Genomic DNA, 24,908 nt, shown 5'->3' with positions numbered 1-24,908 from the left:
TAATAAAGAGCTCTTTATGTTTTTCTTTATTTCCGCTGAGGCCAGTGACAAGTGGCACGTTCATTTCCCCAAGGTCTGAGGCAAACTTCTGTAGTCCTACCTTTTCCTTCCCATCTTTTCTCATATGAGGACTCTCCTCTTCCTCACTTGTTCCCTCAGCTTCTAAACTTTAGACCTGTTTCTGAATCTGCGTGTCTTGAGAGTAACTGATAAAAATGCAGGGGAACTGCTGATTCTGTCATAAGGTTACATAATTTAGTATTCCAGATCATGAGCCATCTCCAGCTCCCCTTGAAGAAAGTTGAAGGATCACTAATTCCCGTTTAGCCACGCCACTTAACTGCTGCCATGATTTATGGGATGCTTTCAATAACCCATCCATGATATTGCTAGGGTTTTGGTTTCTGAGATTTCTGTATTTTCCCAAAACCCAGAGTTATGTGCAAAGGCAGTGTTTGTATTCTTTCTAAAAATCTGGGACTTACCTGTCCCCAGTGCTGAGCTGAATGCTTGATGCACAGCGCCTTCTGCTCGCTGAATGTAACTACGTGGTTTGAGAGTCAACCCCCTTTCATCCTTCAACCCCTACTCAAGAAGACTCAGTGGTCTGCAGGACTGCATTTTTACTCCAGAAATTGTTTTTTATTTGTCTGTTTGTGCATTTTTCCGTATTGAATTTTTATCTGAGAGTGCAATGAACAGTTTCCAACTCCGTCTTTCTTTAGTTTCCTCTCACTCCTCTTTAGTCCTAACATTGTTAAATATTTTTGCAACCAGAAGGTATTTTTGGAGTGAATCTACTGCCATGACTTTCTGTTTTCAATGGCAACGCTCAGTTCTGGCTGCCATGAGCAGAGACAAGATGCCATGTAAAACTGCAAGTTGATTTTTAAAAAATCTGATTATATAATGTTGTACCATTCCTTTTGGTTGAAATTCCAGGAAAGTAGCAATAAGGATTTTGTATTGCTTACCCCAAACAGTAAGCATGTTTTAAATTCAGTTCAAGACTATAAAGCTACGCTAATACAACAATAATGTTCAAAATTTAAAGCTGTTTGGCAAGGAGACGTACTGAGAAAATGTCAGCTTCACCCTTTGACAGCACTGGCAATCACCCTTTAAAATCTGCTATAATACTATAATTACCCCAAATATTTGGTTTAAACACTTTTAAGCTAACCAGCCATGCCAGCTGTAGGCAGGATCTCAGTTGACAGTTGATTTTGGTCGGCAGTCAGGTCAGAGAGCACCTATGACTTACTACCTGCATACGTTTAAATTCCCCAGATATCAGACTGAGACCACAAAATGGAGGAAAGTAAGGCTAATTTGTTGACTGTCATGAAGAAAGATGAAATCTGGAACAGAATCATAGAAACCACATCCTAATACTAACATACTAGAAAAGCCGTTTGCCAACACAATTTGTGTGAATTGAGTATTAGGTAACACAGAAGGACAGAGGACAAAGGGAGAAATAAGAAATGGCGCCATCTCCATGCCCCCAAAACCGAGAGGAAGCCATGCCAATGGAAAGCTTCCACGCTCCTGAGAAAGCGAGTGCTGGCTGAAGCCTGTCTCCTGATTCCTCAGTTGCTTCTAAGACTGTTACAGCTGCTCCGGGACTTCTCTGATCTTGCCACAGTGCCATGATCTTTACACACAACAGCTTTTGCACTGAATTTTGGATTAAATGTTGTTAGAGGCTTAATCAAAACTACATCCTTTTGAGATCTGTGGCATTGGTTCTGATACCTCATGTCTAAACACTGCGCTTTGAACGCTCCACTTCCATTTCTTCAATAAGGAAACAAGTTGGGTTTTAAGGAGCGGGGCAGAACAAGCAGAGAGTCTTAGAGCTTGATGTCTCCTTCAAACTGGCTTACAGAGAAATAACTTGTTTTCCAGATCCATCCCTGAGGTTGTTCTGCTCACTCCAGAAGCTACCCAGGCAACATCCTCAGGCACTTGCACTTGCTGAGCAGAGTGAGAAATACTAACAATTAAAGCCAGTAAAAGGCTCACGATCTGATTTTAGTTGATTAAAGGTAAGATCACTTTTCCTTCAAGTCAAGTTTCTTATCTCCTATTGAATTTGGATTTTCAAAGGTTAAATTGCTCTCTGTAAGAACAGAGTGATACCTCATCAGGAGGAATTTTTGAACGTTACGTTTTTGCCTTAAGATCAAGAGCCATGGTCAAAATCAGTTCTAAGCAGTAAAACCAACAAGATTTTATGTGTAAGCCTAGTGAAAGTACAAATCTGTAAAACATTCTATTTATCACGTTTTAAAGGAAAAAAGTTCAGAAATTATTTTAGTATGAAAAACTATCCTGAGGAAGAGACTAGCAATTGTCTAAAACACTCTTTATGGTAATCCCAAAAGAATAGTTTTTTACTTTCCCAGGTCACCTATATGAATGAAAGCTAGCACAGATTACTGGAAAAAACAGAGCCAGCCTAGAAATGCTGGGATATGACAAAGCCTAGCTGCGCAAGCCTTTGTTTCAGAGGGTTTGATTGGAGCGTGGTCAAGGCTTTTGAACCATCTACACACTGGATGTTTAAGGGGGAAGCTGGTTGATTTGAATAAAAAAAATTCCTTTGAATTATAGTATTGCTAAACAGTTGCATCACCCAGTCACCCATTGACAGAAGATAAATAGTTCCAGATTTTAGCTAAAATGAATAAAGATCAAAAAGAGCCATTATGCACAACGATAAAAGCTCAGGCACGTATTATATCTCATTAGCAGCGTTACTTCCTTTTTTCCTGGTTAGAATTTCCCTAGTCTTCCACAAGACCCTTAAGATTAACTTTAAGCTATTGACTTTTTGCGTGGTTTCTGCTTTTGCCAAGCAAAACAACACAAAACCAAACCCCTGTGGCAGACAGATTAGCTTCTCCTACCGACCTGCCTCTGCCTGTGACGTTGCACCCTTGAGTGACGCCTGCTGTCACCACCTTACCAAGCTGGCGTCAGTCTGTGCTGCTGCCACTCTTTCTTCGCATTGCCACAGCAAAATACTCTTCAATAATGCAAAGCAAAAGAAAAAAAGTCCATGAAAATCATCTATTGTCTTTCAACTATTGGATGGAGCTTAAGAGGAACAAAAGATACCTCTTTGCTAGGAGATCCGTCAACTGCTAATGTCTATAACGAAGGCAGAGCTACAGGGACTGTTCCTGCAGCTCTTGTGATGAAAGTCTCAATGTTCGTCAGAGAAACCTTCTTTCAAATGTACCTTCCACTTACAATGAATTTTATGGTGTGTGCTGGGAGAGGAGCCATGTTGCGGAGTAAGAAGTGTCTGTCAACGACAAAGTATTCATATTTTGTTAAAGTACTTTCTATATTTATTAAAAAAAAAATCCATGCAACACTTGATGAGAGTTTTTAGAGGAATATCTAAGCTCGGAGTGGCTTGCATAAGACCGAGAATTCTGAACTTGTAGAATTCCAGGTAAAATAACAACTGTTCAGAGGCCTGGATTATTGCTACACTTCACAGAAGACGGTGCAAAAAATACTATCCCAGTGTTCAGTTCAGCAAGGAAATAACTGAAAACAGACACATTATATGTAAACAAAAGGGAATTTTAAATAGATACTGCAGCTGCCTTTGAATTTTTTTTACAACCTGACCTGTCACTGTTTCTGGGTGCAAAATGGCTAAAATTTTGAAATGTTAAAATCTTGTTCTTTTTATATTGTTATCTCTTGAAAATAACGTCTATATTGTCTTCTGATGCTCCACTGCAAACTGACAGAAGTCTACTGAAGCTACTGAGTAAAACGTACCCTTTGTAATAGGGTAGGAAAAACTTCCCAGGGGAAGTGGCTTCATGATGACAGCGGAATTGCAGCTTTTGCCAGAGGTAACTACAGCAAGTGGCTCCTTTGATTTTAGACAAATTAATTTGAATACTGAAGTTGCTATGAAACTATGTGTTTCAGCAGCAAAACATATTTGCTTAGATTAAGGCAGGAAGGGATGGCAAGAAAACTTAGATCTGACTTGTTTTCCACGAAGGCATAATAAAAAACATCATTTCACTGGGCCTCCAGATGACTATTAAAAACAGTTAAAGCTACCTACAAAACTATTGTACTTGCCAGCCTGAACGTGGAAAATGAACCCTGATCATGTAGTCTGCTAGTGCCATCTATTGTGTACAGGGAAAAATACAGTTACCGAATGTGGAAGTTGCCTATTTTGTCTTTAAAATGTGAGAAATACTCTTTCTGCGTTACAGTACCTATTAGAAAACATAGCCAAGCTCATAAAATTACTTGTTTTTTATAAAATGCAGCAATTATCACTTCTGTGTATTACAGCAATGTACAGTATTCTACCCACTGTCAGGCTTCATCATGCCAATACCATTCTTGTCTGCATGTATGGATCACACAGGCAAGCACACACAAATGCAAAGACAGAACCAACCGTGATAGTTTTACTCAAAGCTACAGAAATCTTGTAAATTAAAACCTATTGCTACTTCCTTATGTTAAATTTCTCCCAAATAAAGGGACATTAGTTCATCTTCCAAGGAAAAGAACACTACCCATTCTTAAAGGGGTTAAAAAAAAATAAAATCCAAGCACTGTGATGCCTTTCACCATTTCTTGGAGCAAAACAGCTCTTCCAGCGAGACTATTTGTAGTGGACATTGTAAATCACTAGGATCAGCTCACCAACCCCAGACACTCTGCAGTCTTCAAGCAGACCCTCCAAAACCCAATGGCTTGTGAAAGGGTGGTGTCAATATTGAGATTAAGTCTCTGTATTTACAGAGCAGTTTAACATACCAAGCTCTTGAATGTCTTCAAACTTCATACTGAATTGTCCAAACCTTACTGACATATATTGCCATAATCCCTCTAGTCTGCTTGAAAATTTTGCAACCAGTACTACCACCAAATAATAAAGCCTTTGACATCAAGACAGTTTTACTACTATCAAATACACGCTGCTGTCAGAGATAAGGCAGTATGCAAATAGAGCAGATCAGAAATAAAAATTTGGAATACCTTATGAGGAAAAAAAAAAAGGTGCACTATGTGTTGATCACTGGCTGAGCACACACGGCAGAGAAGAGCAGAGACAGTAACAGCGTCCGAAGACAAAGCAGGGTTTAGGTATGTTGAGGCCATTGAGTTTCATCCTTTCATGATTTGGAACTGTGATAGAGACCTCAATGGTAGGATTTCATCAGTAGATTCAGCTGCACAACCTAGAAAAATCAGGCACTGCACTTTCGGAAGGGTTAGAGAAGTGATTTAGTGTAATCACTAAAAATAACTGTCATGTGATTTATTGCAGTTTATTCAAAAGAAGTTTCTCAATCAGTCACGATGGGCTGACAAACAGAAAACATCATGCAAACAGAGTAGATGGTAAAAATATTTCTAGTATTGCTCCCAAGAAAAAACCAGGTGTTTCTTGTTGCTAAGAAATGTGAAAATACAGAAAAAAGGGTCTGTGCAAAGGAAGTGTACTGTGACATTATCTGTACTAACCTGAAGAAAACATTTGATTGTAAAAAGTTAAATACCATTATTTAACAAGAGTCATCTACTGCTAGAATGATACAACTTGGTAGAGGAAAATATTTTTCAATTGCTTTCCACATGTCAACTCATCTTTAAACTGAAAAACAGTTAGGACTGTGACTGAAAAGCTGCCTGGAACCAGAGAATAATCAAAGTCCTTTCAACAGTTGTTCACAGCACCAATGAAAAGCCAATAACCCACTGTCTCCACCCGCATGTAGATGCATGGTCATAGTTTTGGCCTAACAAATTAAATAAAAAGGCAACTGTTGGCTACGCATTCTTTTGGTGATGGCTGTAACTCATATAAAAATGTACATGATAAAGCTTGGAAAAATGGGAAGGATTTCATTTGGTAGTTCTTCAGTACTTGAATTAACACGTTGATGTCAGCAAGCAAGATTATCTTGATTTAGCCACTTTTGGAAAAAATTTTTGTGGGTTTTTTTGTCTTTAGGAGACTGTAAGCACTGTAAAGGTTCACAGGAACCTGGATATGATTCTTTTGAGGCAGATAGAGTACTAAGAGGTAAGTGGGAACTTGTTTCAGGAGCCTTGTATTGGGATGGTGATTTAATGTTTTTTCAGAGTTCTCTCACCTTGAAACTTGTGAAATTTATTGTGGTGATTTCCTGCCTAAATCAGAACAAGACAAAGAATTCTCTTCCTGTTTAAGTTTACTTGGATTCACTGTAAAAACACTAATATAGTTAAGGCTGAACTTCAAGTTAACTTAATTTCTTTTATTCATGTAAAATGTTTAGTAAATTGATGAGCTGAAATCTCATATCTGGTATCATTTGAAATAACAACTTCAAGCTCCTTACACTTCAGTTTAAGCAAGCTAGGAATTAAAAGTAATACAAGAACAATAATTGCACTAAGAAATACGGTCTTTTCTTAACATGGCCTTCAAGATAACAGTATGTCACTTTTTATGGTTGGTATACTTTTTCTTGTATTTCTGATCTCCACTTGAAGGAACATGTGCCCCCTGCAGGATACCTAATAAGTAAGACGTAAGTGCTGCATTTAGTCAGCACTAGATTCGATTTTTAACCTGATTGTAACTATAAAACTCTGCAAGATAACCTGAATACTGTGGACAGAAAATCTGCCAGTGAAAAACATTTTTACTATTTTAATTTGGAAGAACTTATAAAGAAAACGTGGACTCTTTAAGTTGTGAAACAGCTGAATTTAATACAGTTAAAACACACATTAAAGGAAATATCAACAGACGACTAGTCTTCAAACATCACTGTCCACGCATTTGTTTTATCCCATAGAAAATTAGCAACTGAAAAATCATCAATATTTGTGTATAAACTATGATAGACCATGCAAATGTAATTTTCAGAGAACTTGATTGATAGCCAAGTGGTTAATGCTCTAAATGGAGGTAGTGAATTAGTTCACGAAAGACCCTTTTGCCTCCAGATACTTGTAATATCTGACTTCTCAGCTAGATCCTTTCCAAGTCTTTCATTATAGAAGTAAGTTCATAGCAGCAAATATGCCATATCTTAACTACAGAAACTTTCCAGGATTTTTTTTCTTATTATCTTTTGGATATGTCCAAAATGGAAGAGCTGAGGAGATCAAACGTCTTTGAATGACTTTCAAGTGCTTCTACAGATTGCTTCTATTACAGTATTCTTAATATATCAAACAGTATAAAAAATACAAAATATTGCAAAAAGGTAGCAGGAACTTTGATCAGTTTTCAAAATGTTTTAGTGGTTGCTGTTATAGATGTTGCAGAGTTAATGGCATGGGTTCTTTATATAACTTTGAAAATCCCTCTCCCTCTGCAACATTTTCTATAAGTAAAAAGAAACCTAGAATGTTCATATATATATAAAATATAATTTTCTCTACTATCAGGAGTCGTTGAGTATTTCTGTTGATATCCTTAAAGAAAGTCTCTAAAAGAAAAATAAAACAAGATCAGCTTAAGATAAATTAATTTTACAGTTCTGTGATAAATTAAGTACAAGGAGATAAAAAAACTACATTTAAGTGAAATACATACTCTGAGAAATTTAAAAAAAAAGAAGGCTTGTTTTTCTTACAGTCTGTCAGGGTTTTTTTCTGAATTAGTAGTTTGGTTTTCTGTGATAATAGTTTAGGACAAAAAGAGGATAGAATCTAAAAAAATCTTTCTCTCATTGTCAAACACTAACACTAGATTTCATGCTGTTTTATAGCCTGTAATTTAAAATGTCTGTATTTCTATTTAGTTTAATTCCATCCCTTTCTCTTATGTTCACAATATTTACATATAGTTAAATTTTCAGTGTTGAACACTTTGCGATCTGTGATCTGAGGCAGACTTATCAACAACGAGGACTACAGCATTGTCTGCAAATACGTATCTCCAAAGCAAGAGTATGACTTTCAATAAAACAGATACCATCATATATGCAGATGTCAGAGAGTGATGGACTGGCAATCAATACCTCCCCCACAAAATTGTAAATTTAATGATGCATGCGTTTCTGAATGGTACTCTGGTATTTTTCACAGCTTGAGAAGGCTATTATATGCCTTTAAGATAATGCATTGTGTAATTTTGAACAATTATTTTTTTTTAAAGAAGCATTTTGTTCTGCAGAACCTAGCTTATTTTTAATAAGGGAAAGCCCTACAGCCATGGTCTATTCAGTACAATGAGTCAAAACCAGGTGTAGAAATGTTTGCTATCAGTTAGCCAAACATGTTACCTCTGAATCCTTAGCTGAAAATTTATTTCTGTATATGTTTATGAAAGTTACGTACAGACTATACATAAGCATTAACCACTTCCATGCTAAGCAAACATGTAAGGGAAGAAGCAAGTAAACTAATTACAAAGTTTTACATCATTTGATGTCAAACTTCGGTTTTATGCTAGAGGACTTAAGAGGGGTCTCACCATTTTTCCTCCTTTGCCACCTCCACAAATTCTGGATATGGTTTCCAGCAATTTATCGCAGCACCAACTGGCTCACATACGTGATCTCGATTATTAGTTCTACCGGTATACAAGTACTTGGATCTAGTTTTCGACTTCCTGGGACTTGTGTGAGGCAATGGTACATATGAAAGACCAACATATGGGGTCTGACATCTACAGTGATTACAACTGAGTTAGTTCTTCTTTGTGATTATGGTGTAAAGCACCAGTTCTCAGTCTTTTCTACCTTAAGCTCTCTAGTCCAGTCTTGCAAAGATCTAACTACTTTATGGGGGAAACAAAAATCCAGAAGTCTGAGAAGGATAAGGAGGCCATGATCATCCTAACACCTACAGTAATATCCAAGAGGTTTTGTCCTCAAATCTCCACAAGGCACTTGCCATCAGCAATATTTTTTATATTTTTTTACAAGTTCTTTTGCCAAAGTTAAGCTTCACACATTGGTATTTTCAGCATTTTGTATCCTTGTACCAAACAAAAACCCAACGAAACACTGCAGCTAGAACATGCTGTGTAAACAAGAGTTGGCAAGGCAAAGCTTGGGGAAGTTCAAGGCATGCCTTTCACAAATCATATAAAAGTGTTGACTTTTTACCTAACATTTTCTCTTCCTTAAAGTCAGGCTTGATGCAACACAAGATCCAGCTACCCAAACCAGAAGGTTTTCATGTTAATACATTTGAAAAAGTATTTGATATTCTTTGCATTGTGAGGGAACAGATAGCAAAATGTGTAATTTTTAAAAAGAAAGGAAATGTCTATAGTTGAAATGCATTGAATTGTTATGTAAAATTCCTCAGGTAGAAGGAAACGCAGTTTTAGTTGCATCATTTATTTTGGTATCATGTCACCTTTAGAGGACCTCTTTCTACAAAAAGATTGGTAAATAAGTAGAAGACATTAATTTACTGGATAATTTTCAAGACCAGAGACCTATTAAACTATTAAGCTGATTTATAAAACTGATTTTTATGTTTAAAACCCAGGGGAAAAATATTCATTAGGTAGACAGAAATCAGTTCTGTGACTGATAAAATATGTTTCTGTATAGCTTTGGTGTATATAGCTGAGATAAAGAATGGTAATTTTCTATTGCATTTGTTGTTATACAATTCATAGCACTTCATAGTCACTGCTAAAATATGTAGATACCAACCTGAAAATCTCTAATGAATGTTAAAAAGAAGAAGATAAAACCAAAGGCCACTGTCCATTCACAGATCGCACTCACAAAATGATAAGTATAATCCTGATGGAATGAGACATAAAACAAAATTTCAGATAAAACAGCTAAACAAAATAACTGTGGGATGTTATAAAAATAGACATTTCCTTCTGTAAATTCAACAAATATTCTAAGACTTCTGACTCATCATCCCAATACCCTGTTGTATAAAAGTCAATTCAGATTTAGTTTTTACAGAATGGTAAGCATATTTATCAAGGTTGCATATGTTCCATTATGCAACGTCTTGTGAAATAACATAAAAAAATAGTACAAGAAAACTACAATAAGCACAAGATCAAAACATAGCTTGAATCTGCACCACTAAAATTTTAGTTCACATGTGAAGGATACCAAAGTCCCATATTTAAAATTTTTACTCAGGGCCACTGAGTTCCGTAGTACTGTCCCTTACAGAAAATTCTCACGCTGTTTTAAAATGGAGGGCTACCCTTGTATGACAGTTCCTGACCAGACCTTTAAGTAGATCATCATAGAAAACTTACGTAATATGACACAAACAGAATGTAAAGTATTTCTTAACATGCCAACAACAACAAATATGTCATGTTTCAGTAAAAACATTTTCTCATCCTTGCATCTCAAGTAAAAAAAAACCCAAAACCTCAAGAGGTAGATATGACTAAGATTATCTAACTTGTGAAGATTTATCTCACAGCTGCCTTGCCACTGTCTGGTTGAAGTACATTTGCCACTATTGCTTTTATTATGCTCTTCAAGCGGGATACACTCTCTGCGTTATTTAACCTGTTTTTTGAATACCTCCATGTGGCAAACTTTGTCCAGAAAGAAAACTTACCTTTCATAGTTATCATTCCGAGAACACTGAAATAAATTCAAATACCTGATATTGACTTCAGCATGCTTCACGTTGGACCCCTAATGTCATCACAACAGTAAAGACTCTTTAATAAAGAACGGCGAAAAAGCTGAGAAAACCAATGTTGTAAAAAACCTCCAAAACTTCAGGATCAAACTGGTCAACTTTCGTTTCATGTGTGAAGTTCATTTTCAAGAAATGTGACCATAAAAGGAAGTAGAACAACTCACTTCCAGAATATTTTAATTTATTTTTACAATTTATTCTATGGGTAAGTTTCAAAAGCTTGGTTAAAATGAAAGTCTGGCTCTTTGAAGATTTACCCATATGTGACACGTTACCCAAGCCGCAGACAGTTTTCTGATGAGGAAATAACTGGAAACCAGCACTGCACAAATTGGTGAGATTTCACAAATCTGTTCATGATGATGGGCTATTTAGAGTCTCTGAAGTGTTTGTACGATATACACTTTCAGATAAACATAACAGCATCCTTCAAATAAAATGATACAGGGTAAGTTGGCTATCTCATGAGATTTTACCTTTTCACCTGGAGTCCAATCAATTTTTGTGATGGAAATTCGTGAAGCAAACACAATCACTGGGAAAAATACAGTGTAAAGGAAACTATAAATTTTTAGTGAGCAATAGTGAAAATATCTGCTTACAAAAAAAGACCCCATCTCCCCCTTCTGCAGCACAGGAGATCCTCAACAATCAGAATGTCAAATCAAAGTATTAAGAAGACAAGTAAATGAAACACATGATTGGAAGGTAACTGATAGTGGCAATCAAAACAAACTTCTGCACAAATAAAGGTTTCTGTGCGTTCTTCCAAAGTACAGAGGGTAAGGGGAAACACTCCAAAACTTAGATCACATTCTTGATTGAGAACTGCACGAGCAGAGTCCTGCATCATTGGAAGGGGAACCATGTTGGTTTCCACTGGTCCACAACAGGTGCCTTGATATATTTGTACAACTTTCTCTCAGGCCTGGGGGCCTCTTTAAAAGCCCTTTCACAGCTGCTGAAACTTTTCAACACTGGTAGGTCACCTAAAGCCCAACAAAATCAATGGGATGACTCTGATTTCAGCAGGCTGTGGGGAAAGCCAGGAAGTGTGTCAACTGCGTCTCTAGAGGAAGCATCTAATGAAGACAAGCACCTATCGACACGATCCAAAGCATCTGCTTAGGCTTGAAGGAAATCTTGTGTATGCCAACTGTATTTTACACGTCCATGTGTTAGGTTCATTTCAGAAGCAGCGTGCCCCTTTTGCAGGTCTTTCTCCATACCCTGCCTCAAATGGAGGAGGCTGGAAAGTTGGTCTGCCTAACTTGCTGAGGTCCCTTCCTATCTGAATTACCATATGATCCCATGAAGGATACTGGGGCATTAGATTTAAATATACCACTTAAAGAAGCAATACAGCTTTTTTAGAAAGACTCTGAAACTCATCTTTATGCTATTAATGGTGTCTTGACATGCTATATGCATTATTATAGCAGAAATATTAGACAACCCTAAGCAAAGATTGTGACCTCATTTTCATGCTTTATCAGCAATGGTTTAACTTAAAAGGAAAATCATGAATGCATAAAGGGAAAACTGTGGGATACACCATAAAGGATACTGGGAATGAAAGCAATGCATGATATTACAGATATGGCCATCCTTATGTGACACACAAAGTAAGTATTCCATTGTGGACAGGACTTGTAAGAGATTATAGACTGAAGTGTAATGTATACAACACCCGAGCCAAATGCCACCAAAGCTCCTATGTCGTGGACACTGGGAACAGACAGCTCCTGGAAAGAGAATCAGCACAATGGTTAGCTGCTACTATTTGTGCAGCGGTAGGAATCACTGAGCCCTGAGAAGACGGTAGCCACATTATGCTGGGCACGTACAAGCAGTGGGAAACAGTCCCTTCTCTCAACAGTCTACACAGGGAAGATGAAAGAAAAAGGAGAAAGAGTAGTTCAGAGAGGTAAACTAACCATGTCCAAAGCCACCAGGTCAAAGTCCTTTCCTGTGTTCACATAAAAGCATAAATCAATTTTAGTGCTGTTCAACAGTTGGTCTATAGTTAATGTTTCCACAAACAGAAGCTGGCTTGTGTTTTACTTAAGAGGTTCCTATAGATTCTTTTTCCCTTTACCCTGCCAAAGATTTTCACCCTTTTGCATTGAAATTCTAATCCACATTTGTGTGGCCATACTCTAAGTAACAGTAAAGTTTCATGGGAGCTGTTCTAAACAGCGACTGCTATAGCTCTGTTCCCCACCCTTCAGAGGCCAGCCACAAGGCCCCAGCAAACAAGTCAGCATAAAATTAGTTATATATTTAAAGAAAAAAAGGGTTTCCTGAAATAAGTTCTTGATATGAAAGTCTCATGCTGTCAGTCTCTTGAATTATTCAGCCCTCTTACACTTCCCCACATCATTAGCCACTTTTATTCAAGTTCCGCAACAGGTGAAGGTGTGTATAAAAATCCAGTATCACATATGTGGCCTATATTTTTGTAAGACCTACCTATAGAAGATTCTCTCCTTTAAAACACAAACAAGTAGAAAAATCCAGTAACAAAACAGATGAAGACTCCAGAGAAATCATTGTATTCTGAATGTTTAAAAAAATTACAAAGTTATGCCACCTTGGAATCCAATATCAGACAGGTAAGTTAGCTTTAAGGCTCCTTTCTGTCACCAAAGCATAGCAAAACACGTGCTACGATCTGCCCTACTACAGTTCTATTTTACTGATTCATAAAAACACATCTATATCCTTTCATTACATATTTTAACATACTTCCTGCCTGGAGGCCACTGTTTTCTTTGTCTTGTAATGGTGATTACTTTCACATGCTCTTTATAAAGATTCTTCCCTGTGCTTTCCTTTGTACTCATTCCCTTCTATCTCCTTGTGCTGTATTAAGTTCTATCACATTTTAAGGCAGGTTTTTCACACAGTTATTTAAGTGGCATCTCATCTATACTTGCATTTTCTTCCCCTCTGTCCTACTTTTTGCCTTCCACATAGGAATGACAGGATTTGGTATGGAAAGCATTAAGCAAGTGTAACTGTTGGCTTTTGCATTTAGCCCCATACACAATATATAGAACTTTTCTAACACGGCTCTCATGATTGCTCCTATCGAACTGCCACAGCTTCCCTAAAAAGCCCATCACATTCAACCCCTACACAACCTGGGAAATGCTCCTACATCTGGTGCGGTAAGTCCCCTACGCTTTCTAGTCAGAAGCGTGAAGATCTCTCTGTAATCATCTCTCTTTAACATCTAACAGGCAAAAACAGACCTGCTAAGACCTAGGTTTTTGCTTTCTCTTATTCATTAAGGGCTACAGGATTTTTCCTGCAATATCCAATTACCTTCTTACAGCTAACCCTCCACGGTCTTTCATTTTTATATATTTACATTTCAAGCATTATGTTCTTTAAAACAGAGAATAAACACTTTATTTGTGACCGTTACTTTTTTCCTCAGAAACACTCGTAGCATTTTCTCCCAGCCTTTTTCTCACTTTTGTTAAGTGTTCAGAGACCAGTATCAATAAAACCCTATGCTACCTAGCATATCTTACCTTGAAGCAAAAAGGATGAAAAAGAAAAAACTTACAGCTGATCATGCTACTTAAAAAGACCCATCACAAGTGGAATGACATTTGAATAAATAAAAGCAAATCTTAAATATTTCCAGTATAATTTCACACTGAAGCCTTTTCAACAAACTAGATACTTTCCTTTGGGGAAAGACAAAATGAACTGAACATGTCAATCACCTCTACTATAGTGCTCAGGTATGGTGTTAGCTCACCTGCTGGGGAAAAATAAGTGTCAAGAAACAAAGAGGTAGTGCACATGAATGTGAAATTCCTGCGTTGACCCCCTGATTAGACGGACCAGATCGAATGTCAAAGAAAAACTTCTAATTCCAGCTTTGCTTTGGTCTCCTGACCTGAAACGATCACCTGACCTTCAGCAAATCTCACAGCTTCTTCATGTCTCAGTTATTCTACTGGTAAATGGGGAAAAGAGTGTACTGTTCACTAGTTGTACACTATACAGTTGAAAGACTGAAGACTCGCAAGCCACCATTTCCATCTTCCTGGGCAATTAAGCATGCTCAAAAATCTGCTAGATCAGATCCTCAGCTAGATTCAATCCTTACTGTGTTCTGAACCCTTCCTACAAACATGCAAAGTAAGGTCAAAGCAGAGGAAAGAGAAATCAAGTGAGGAAGGAGTTTATGAACAGGCAATGAGAGACGACAGAGATTAGATAAAAACCAACGTTGTAACTGTCAAGCGGCCCCTTTGGAAACTTTAGGATCAAAGTTTCTGCTTCCCTGACTCTCTCAAACTAGTTTGCATTCCTGATTTTGTCTTTTCCTTATTGAAGCTGAGTTTGCTTTCTATTTCAGTCAAACAACACTGTTCCCCATCATCTAACTTTTTTATATGTCACATATAAATCTTCTCAATGAGTACAGATATTTAGACGTAGAATAACATGCTTAGAATAGACTGCAGTGCCTGTAGTGTTTGCAATCCACACACATGGCCTGGAGGAAAAACTAAAACCAGCAAGGTATCAGCCTAAGGCAGAGTTTTTTGTCTGAAAATATCGTGTCACTTACTTCCAAAATTATATTGACTGCTGAAGCTCTGACAATCTTTATTTTCAATTTCTCTGTATGTTGTCAGGTCACTATATGAGCACAACAGTATTTATCAAAATGTTACTCCAGTTATAACACCCTTTAAAAGAAATAATTCAGCTGTTTCCACAGATTTAAAGGCACTGCCAATTAAACTTGATTCTCAGCTGAAGTTTTCAGTGCAATTGTCCTAATACTTCCCCTTGTCAGAATCTACCTCATTACATGCTTCCTCACTAGAACAGGTGAAAAGAATAATCTGTTTCAATATTGTTCCTCTCTTTTGAACTGTCTTTCAGACACTGAGGGCTGGACTTCTTTGATTTATAATGAGATATCTTATCCTTCCTGGCAAAGTAAGTGGTAATTCTACATGTCTCTATCAAAAGACTTCACATTATTGTTATGCCGTCTCCTACAGACACAAAACAATGGGCTAATACTGTGCTCAATGCTCTAACCTGTCAGCCAAGCCAAGTTTACTCTGTAGAATATGCTGCTAGTGTGCGTGCCGTCATTCAGGTAACAGCACAGGTGCTTTTGCTAGCCTGACTTATTCTTCCCTACCTGACTGTAAGGGAACTAAACTGCAAACAACAAAGCTTTTTTACAGTAAAATTTTCATAGTAAAAATTTTACAGCAAAAGCATCTATATTGTTTTCTAGTACAGACATGTTACAAGACAAGCACACACAAAACCCCTTACTGACATAACCATACAAGCAAAAAATCTAGCTAATAGGGAGAAAGCAAATCCGTCTTTTTAAAGCTACCGAAAAAATGCAAGAACAAAAAACACATTCTTACTCCGTTCGCCAACTATCCACACTGGGATAATGTTAATCTAATCTATTTGATTTTTTAACTGGTAAACCAACTTTAGTTTAATTTATGATATGAAATTTATGGTCATACCTGAAAAGTTGCAACTATGCCCATTCCAATACAGCCCATCAATCCAATACATAATGAAAACATGTTGCATGAAGACCTAACAAAGTGCGATGATTCATTTTGCTTCTCTATTAATAAGTATCTGATGTACATTGTAATTACACCTGAAAAACAAAAAAATAGGTATTTTGTTCAAAGATAATGTATCGCTTGCATTTTAACATCTTGCCCTGTAACATATTTGCATACAGAATAAAATTATAATCATAATACAATAAATAATAATGCCTTTAACTCTACTGGGGTGAAGAAGAAAAGTAGTGAATTTCAGATGTATTACTTTCAGATAGAACTAACATTAATGTTATCTAGAAATAACTGCACATCACTCCAAGAAAAACACTAATTTAAATCCCATTCTCCTGTACGTTTCACGCACAGAGGCACTGGCATTCCACATTAGGAGTAGCTGTTACAGGGAGATGAGCCACAAGATAGAAGTGGGAGAATTTATTCTGTTATGATACGCAGTCTTGTAACAGTACTACATCTCCTTACAACGGATGCCCTGAAGAATGAATACATTTTTGTACAGTGTAAGCATAAAAAAGTGTAACTAGCTGTGCATTCAGAAAATATTTTCAAAGTTTTTGGGCCAATTCTGGCTGCTCTTTAGTACAAGAGAGTCCCCAAACCACTACACACAAATTTTATTGCAGCCTACCTGACCCCAATATGCAGTTCACCCCTGACAAACACCTCTACTGAATCAGAAGATCGTGGTTTATCAGGATATAATAAACTGTAGACTGGATTCCACAGTTCAGTAACAAAGAACATAGTTTCAGTGTAACTACAGTTGGAAAAATAAATCAGGTAACTTTTTCCAGGCACTATGAGGTTACATGAAACACACCAAGATAGTGTGACTGAATGAGGCTCTTACAAACAGTAAAATATGTGATTTTCACTTTGCATGAAGGCCATCACGGACTGCATGTATACAGAGGTACACAATTCTTGATCCTCCATCCCCTAGAAGTGAACAGAAAATGCCAAAACTTCCTGATTCAAGGCCACTAAACATTTAATGGAGGAGTGGGCATCTTGCAGAGGAAACCAGGTGTTGCTTCAACACTGTTCTTCCCCTTGCTGCAGCATCCTAGAACCTAATGTCTCCCTGTACCAAAGACACAGTTTTGGCAAAGTAATAATGCCAGCTTTCTTCCACTTTTTATTTCCAGGTGCACTGACTACTTTGCACTGACGAGGTGCTCTTAAGAGACAGAAGTGCTCTAAGCCTGCACTTACTGACCCTAAGGACCTGGCCCTCCAGATATTACTTCCATCTCTATCTCATACTGCCCCTTGACTGTGGAGTGCTTTTTCTGCAGGATATTGTATGGACTGCAGTGTAAGCAGACAGCTTTTGCTAGTTTTATTTCTTTGCTGTGTTCAAACCAAGTACCTCATACATACCTAAAAGTGCTGAAATATTAATCATAAAACCAAAGATACCGCTTTCTGGAGGTTTAGTTCCAGTGTCACTAAAGCAGGAAGAGAGAGAAGAAATTAAAAGTTAATCAAGATCCACCAAACATAAATGAGACGTACACATGAAACCCCAAATGTAACTTGTGTGAACTGCTGCTATGTGCATAAGGCATTTAAATACACACATCCGAATGCCACCTGCTGCACACTTAAGCTCCATTTGTAGTACTGAATCTTTCTTTTGAGAAAGAATTTGTATTTTTAGAGCATACTGTTTGAACTGTATTTCTTCCTTTTCTGTATGCAATGTGCAGAGATGTGACAGAGCAACACTTTGTCCATGAATGACATAAATGATTACATAAATGACGTTTTAGAAATGACATTTCTTTTATCTGCTAAACTAACACTGTGACAGATAACATAACTATGCCATAACTAGTGGCATTCAGTATCCCAAGATGCGAGAGAATTTGGCTTAATTTCCTGATTTATTTGAAAGGACTTTACCCCAGGAGAGCAATTGCGTTCCAATGCCTAGGAGCATTCCTAGGCACTGTTTAATTTACTAATGTAGATACAGCTTAAGAGTACTCTAGGCCCAAGGTGTTCTAAGTCACTTCTGCTACAGCAGTTCACCCTCACAGGGGATAATTAGAAGTTCACGGGGGCAGACAGACAGAGCATGAGTGTGAGAATATATACTGAATTTATACACATACACACAAACATATATGAAAAATATCATATATATAAAATCTATATATGTAGAAAATGGAATACCTTTATCACAGAATCCCCTTCCCTCTTTTCCTTACACATGTGCAAACACCCACACAAACACCCACCCCAGAGAACGCCCCTTCCTCGCAGGAAGGACATACTCCTGGCAGTATGTGGGTTCAGGTTTCTTCAAGCAGATCTCTTTAATACAAGTTGAGTGCTCTGTTGAAATAAGAATACTGCAATGTCACCACCTCTTTACATTAATTTTTTCTTGTCTAACGTACAGTAAGTCGAGGTTATCTGTTTGATCAGGCTCTGTTGATCAAGCCAGCAGAAAACATGTAGCTCATAAATCTTTACACAATTTGGGTATTATTATGACCAGTACCAAGAGGCGCGATTGTGTGTAAACAGAGGCATCCAAGGAACTCTGCTGTCAGAAATGTAACAACGTAAGGATTTTAGCTAACGCTAAAGTTTAGTGGAAACCGAGCAAAGATTCCGAGAATGAATCTTTCTCTTAGGTGTATGACGGGACAAGTAGGTACTAGCTAGAGATTTTTTTTTATGTGATTCAAGAAGATGAATATTCTTCATTCCAGCAGTGAGGCTGGATTAGTTTCCAGTGCTAAACTTCTGCGCCTACCACCTAGCGCAGCCAAAATGACAGGTGCTTAGCACGAATGCCTGTGCTCTTAATACCCAAAAGAAAAATCACTCTACACAAGCAATCATTCTTGAAGAAAGATATTGACAATTTTGTTAACTTCAAGCCAGAAGAGTATGACCACATCAAAAGATTTCTTTTTTTAGAAATTATAGTCTCTCGCAATCCCCTTTTATGTTACAGAAGCATGTGTGTAATCAGTTGCTAAGATGATTTATCAAGAACGAGAAGAAGCGTAGGGTGAAAGGCGAATCCTTTTCTATGAGAAGCTGATGCAAAAAATAGAGAAACATCTTATATTTCTTTTGACTAGATTGGTTCCAAATTCGTAGAAAACAAAAGCTTGGATCAGGCTTTTAGACAAGTTTTTACAACTTCTCAGGCATTAAGAATCCCTATTCATCTGTATTTTCTTGTTGTAATGCTTTCTGCAGACTTGCGCCAGCTTGTAGTCTGCATTAATCTTGTTTCTCTTTGATAGAGGAATTGATGAAAACAGTACAGTACCTCTCATTTTTTTGTTTGACACTTCCAAAAATCACCTTAATCCATTCTTCATTTAGCCCATTTTTTAACCTTGAACTTCACATCTTTTCTTCATCTTTCTGGAGTGTTTTCATAAATACGACAAAGGACTCCATTTAAATAGTGGGCCACTTGTGACAACCTTGAAGCACTTTTGCAAATCAGAAACTGCTCTATGCTAAGTACCAGACTGTGGTCACTTCAAAGTTTTGAAGGACTTCAGGTGAGAAGAGAATGGAACCGGCATATGCAAAGAAAGCCATCTGAAGTTCCTGGAACACTTCACATCATAAGAGCAATCCAAATAACATGAAATTGCACTGAAGTCCATTTTTTAACTAAAGCTTTTCTCAAGCTAAGGCTTTATAGGTGAATTTTGTTATTGTTGATTTTTAAACTAAATAATCTTAGATGTACGCTTTCAAGAAATTTCATACCAAGAATACTCTATCATATCTACAACGTATTTACAAAGCACTGCACTGGAGTTTTAAGGACACAATCTTTTTAATGCCATATTTTCCAGTAAAAAAGTCCCTGAAGCTAAATAAAGACTTATGTACATTTTCATTTTACTTCTGGTCTATTGCTTTGGAAAAAATAATAATTAAAAAAAGTGTTCTGTGATAGTTACTGTCTTTTAATGAAAAAGAATAAAGAAAATGGCACATACAACACCAAAACTTGTGCTCATTTATTTGCAGTGGTGCACAGGTGAGCACAACCACCATGGAAAAGATGGGGAACTCTATATGAAGTTGACCGCATTTGTGTCACCGTCTCATGTAGCAGAATTCTACAGTCAAACAGTCTTCTGAAGAGTGGAAAGACAAGAAGGCAGAGGAGACAGGGATTAAATATTTTAGGGCCAAAAGACTCATCATCATCAAATTTTCTTCACAGTCAAGCCATCATAAACTATTTCTCTCCAAACTCAAGTCCCAAATTTTTAAAGTAGGAAGATTATATTCTGCCTGCACGGCTTCTGATTGATCCAGAGCTGCTAACTGTCAGCAAACACCTCACAGAAAATTCTCTTCACTCTTTCACTGAGAATTCAAACCACCAAACAGCCACCCCAGCACATCGAAATTAGTTTGGATTTTGAGTAGTATGAGCAAGAGAACTAATTTGGGCACAACTTAATCATCATTTAGGCCTCAGCTGCTAGAAAACACAAAATCATATTAATTTTTATCTACACAGAAATGTATTTGTATGGTTTACTTCATGATATATCAGCAGTTTCAATGATGAATCTAGATGTGGTCTTTCTCTCACTGTGACAGCTGTTATGGTAAACAAATGTAATTAACAAGTTACCTCAAGGCATACACAGGGTACTTAAGGAATGTAACTAAGAATTACAGAAATATTGAACTAAAATTTGTCTATGTTTTTCTCCTTCTGTAACTGGAATTCCCCCGTAAAAGCTCTATTTAATTGTTATAGTTCATTTTAAGCTATTGCACAACTGAAATGTTGCAACATTCTTCCTCTTTTATCACTCCAAGTTTCACTAAATCACATTCTTAATCCCATGATTCAGCTTCTCAGGCTAAAGCAATGACCTACAAAATAAGAATGGTAAAATAAACTATGGTATGACTATTCGCCCGAGTACTTAGAAGGAATCATGACATTACTCCCAAGTGCACCTTCTATGAAGATCATATGCTTAGACCATATGCCTTCAGAATTATTACAGATTGTTCACCAAGAGTCAATGTACACCTTTAGTCCAATGTTATGTTAAAAGGATGTAAATTGAATAAGACAGCTGTTTTTTAAAAAACTTTTCTAGCAAATACAGAGGGCCTGAAATGTGAGTGCTTTTTTTTTTTTTAATCACTGACACAGCCTGATCTATCTTGGTTTTTTTTAGGGTATTTGGGCATTTATTGTGATTCCTTAGTTAAAGGATAGGAATTAATTTTTCAGTTAGATGTTCAGTTAGATTGGTACAACTATGGCAGCTGAGATACATTCATCACAGTTACACAGCTGTGACTTGTAGGTTTGGTCTACCTCTTCAAAAAGAATGACACTTACAACTGACATATGTGGGCTGTCAAAAACTTGACTGCAAACACAATTATACAGGAAAAAAATGTCCCGTTGTCTCATATATTTTATTCCAGGGCATGGCTTAAGCTGCAACATAAGAAACATCATTTATCAAATTTCTTACTACAGGACCTCAAAATCCTTCCGAGAACAAACCATCTACTGGACATGGACACAGTTACATCAAATGGTTTATCTTTCTTGGTCGATAGGGGATAAACTACACTGGCTACAAGTGCTTTTGTGTTAGCAAAACTGTGCATGTAATCAGGGTATAGCATAACCACAATTGTTCATGCAGTAGGGTATTTGTGCATGTACAAGAAGGCAGCTTCCCAAGAGCTGAGTCCAGATTTGGGCAGACAATCTTCAAAAGTTTTGCTAGCATAAGCATGCAGTCCAACTTTCCTTGGCTCAATTTGAATGAAGCTCAGCTTTCTTGCGGGTTGCAGTGTCATTTGCACCATCTCACTTGCTTCTGATGACAGACCCTAATTTTCTGTCAAATTTACATGTATGTACAGATCAGGTAGCAGTCTTCTGAAATTATGCATGTCTGCAAAGTCCTTCAAGGAATTAGGCCCAGATGTATCTTTAAACATGTATTTGAAAATGTTTTTTAGATCCTCTGTGTATGAGAGACCACTCCTGGATTTCTGGCTTGCCTTTAATCTATGAAGAGCTAAATATGAGTAATTTCACAGTTCAGATTTAAGTGTTCAATGTATAGTCAACATATAAAAATTGATTTATACAGAACTGTGCTTAAATGACTAAGGTTATAGAAAACAGATGTCAGATATCTCTCGGGGAGCCTTTTACACCCATCGGTCCTATGCTGAAATTTTAAAAGTGCGTGTTTGTGGGGGTGTGCGTCCCACAAAACCTGTCGCAGGCCTTCGAGTCCTGTCACCCTCCAGCACAGTCTGCCCAGGCTGCAGAGTCACACAGGCAAAACTACCCTTCCACCACCGACCCCAGGGCAGACACCTCAAGCTCTGCTAGGATCGGGCCTGCGAGCGCGCTTCGGCTCCGGCAGAAACCCGCTTCAGGTCCTTTCCACCACTTCGGCCAGCGCTGGGGTCCCGCGGCTCTCGCAGCGCGGTGCCAGAGGCGCGATGGCGGTAGGATCTCTGCCTCCCCTCACGGCGAGCCCCTGCCACCGCCGCCTCTCCTGCCCCGGGCACCCCACACCGCCCCGGGGGCCCGGACCCGGCCGCGGGGGGAAGGACCCGCCGGAGCCCCCTCGGCACCTCTCGGCTAAGCCGTCGCCTCACAGCCCGGGCGTCGCCCCCTCCGCCGCGCCCCGCCGCCTCACCTGATGTAGGGGACGAGGGGCTCGACGTGGCCTGCCAGGACGGCGATCACGTAGGAGACGATGAAGGCGGCCGAAGACCAGCCGACGAGCAAAGCGGGGACGGCGGCCACGCCGGGCATGCGGCACAGCATCGCCGGCGGCTGCCTCGCCCTGGGCATCGGCGGCTGGGACGGGAGCTCCGTGGCGGCGCCCTGAAGCCACGCACCGTGACCGAGGCCTCCCGGGACGCCCGCACCCACCCACCCGCTTCCCCCCCACTGGCGTCCTCCCCGCTGTCGTCCGCCGCTACCCGGGACCCCCCGCCGCCCGCGGCCGTCCCGTCGCTTTCGCTTCTCCTCAGCGCGCCCCCTGGGGGGCAGCCCCGCACCCGCCCCGCCCGCCGCGGCTAACGCAGGGCTGACGGCCCCGCCGGGCCCGGGCGGCGAGGGGGCGAGGGGCCCGCCCGGGGACGTCCCGCTCGCCTCTCAGCTGCCGCGGCGCCTCGAAGCGCTTCGGGGGGTTTCTTACCGACGCCGAAAAGTCTCCTCACGGCCCCGAGGGGCGCGGAGGCGGGCCGCGCTGCCGGGGAGCGCTTGGCAGGGCCTGCGAGGGAGTTCCCGGCGCCCCGTGCGTTCCCAGTTACCTTGGAACGGGAAGGGCCGAGAAAAGCATCCAGCGTTGGCGTCTGTCGCTGCGGGCTTCGCACCTTGAGGCGGCGGCGAGGGCCGCTGCGCCGGCGAGGAGCTGCAGAGGCGTCAGCAGGGCGGTGGGGACTGGTTCAGAAACCCAGGGGCTGGCAGGGTCTCACCGTGGAGGCCTGCCCAGTGCGAAACTCATCCGCCTGGGACGTGCGTTTCCAGCACGCGGTGTAGCCTTGACTGGCACAGCTCCTGGGGGATTTGCTTTTTCGCACGCTCTGAGGGAAGCCACAGGTTAATTCAAAATCGTGCTGCGTTCCGCACTTTCACTTCGGTTTAACCAGAAGCCATGGACAGTCTGTCAAGGTTGTTTCTGTTTCCTTCGACTGTTCATATTTATCTGCCTTCCAAACTAACGTCCAAACGCATGGTCACCGTTCTGGAACACAGACAGATACGTGCATACTCTGCCTCTCTCCTTTCATCTCCTTGCAAATTTACAGAATCACAGACTCTCAGAATGGCAGGGGTTGGAAGGGACCTCTGGGGATCATCTAGTCCAACCCCCCTGCCGAAGCAGGGTCACCTACAGCAGGCTGCACAAGACCTTGTCCAGGCAGGTCTTGAATATCTCCAGAGAAGGAGACTCCACAGCCTCCCTGGGCAGCCTGTTCCAGGGCTCCGTCACCCTCAGAGTGAAGAAGTTCTTCCTCATGTTCAGATGGAACTTCCTGTGCTTCAGTTTATGCCCATTGCCCCTTGTCCTGTCGCTGGGCACTACTGAAAAGAGTCTGGCCCCATCCTCCTGACACCCACCCTTGAGATATTTGTAAGCATTTACTAGGTCCCCTCGCAGCCTTCTCTTCTTCGGGCTGAACAAGCCCAGCTCCCTCAGCCTTTCCTCGTAGGAGAGATGCTCCAGTACCCTCCTCATCCTCATAGCCCTCTGCTGGACTCTCTCCAGCAGCTCCTCATCTTTCTTGAACTGGGGAGCCCAGAACTGTGAGTCTTGTGTCACTGCCTTTACACATTCCCTGTGGCGGAAGCGTAGTGAGTTCGAAGGTGAGTACTTTGCACGCATTTGAAGATATTAAGAAGCGAGACAGAAATTTAATAAAAGGACTTGAGAATGTGTACATCACTGTATCTACAGAAAAGTAATCACACAGATTTTTCTGCTGCTAAGACTGGAGGTACTCTACACGCTCTGCCTTTTGGCAGCAGTATGTTGCTCACATTCTTAACGTACAACTTGAGTCTAATAATTGACTGATACTTTATGATTACACTCGAGCACTTTTTTAAAAAAAAAAAGCCTGTCCCTTTTT

General features: G+C 39.6%; 1 protein-coding gene across 1 annotated transcript; it reads right to left on the bottom strand.

Moving 5' to 3' along the window:
- Positions 1-5,968: 5,968 nt before the first annotated feature.
- DRAM1 (DNA damage regulated autophagy modulator 1) lies at positions 5,969-23,181 on the bottom strand. The gene is made up of 7 exons (XM_075429209.1): positions 22,964-23,181; positions 17,646-17,713; positions 16,188-16,330; positions 12,221-12,398; positions 11,130-11,188; positions 9,678-9,770; positions 5,969-7,490 (listed from the first exon to the last, which is right to left on the bottom strand). Exons 1-7 carry the CDS (start codon positions 23,119-23,121, stop codon positions 7,446-7,448), a joined length of 744 nt encoding a protein of 247 aa, XP_075285324.1. The 5' UTR covers positions 23,122-23,181; the 3' UTR covers positions 5,969-7,445.
- Between the last annotated feature and the right edge of the window lie 1,727 nt (positions 23,182-24,908).

This window comes from Opisthocomus hoazin, chromosome 8 (assembly GCF_030867145.1).
Source record: "Opisthocomus hoazin isolate bOpiHoa1 chromosome 8, bOpiHoa1.hap1, whole genome shotgun sequence".
NCBI classification, from domain to species: Eukaryota; Metazoa; Chordata; class Aves; order Opisthocomiformes; family Opisthocomidae; genus Opisthocomus; species Opisthocomus hoazin.
Note: the sequence above shows the minus strand (reverse complement) of the source record. Positions and strands in the feature narration are given on the sequence as shown.

Coding starts and splice junctions, on each gene's coding strand:
- DRAM1 (XM_075429209.1), bottom strand. CDS start 23,121: ATGCCCAGGGCGAGGCAGCCGCCGGCGATGCTGTGCCGCATGCCCGGC. Junction 17,714..22,963: donor CCCCTCGTCCCCTACATCAG/GTGAGGCGGCGG, acceptor TTCCTGCTTTAG/TGACACTGGAACTAAACCTC. Junction 11,189..12,220: donor ATGCATTGCTTTCATTCCCA/GTATCCTTTATG, acceptor TATTTTTCCCAG/TGATTGTGTTTGCTTCACGA.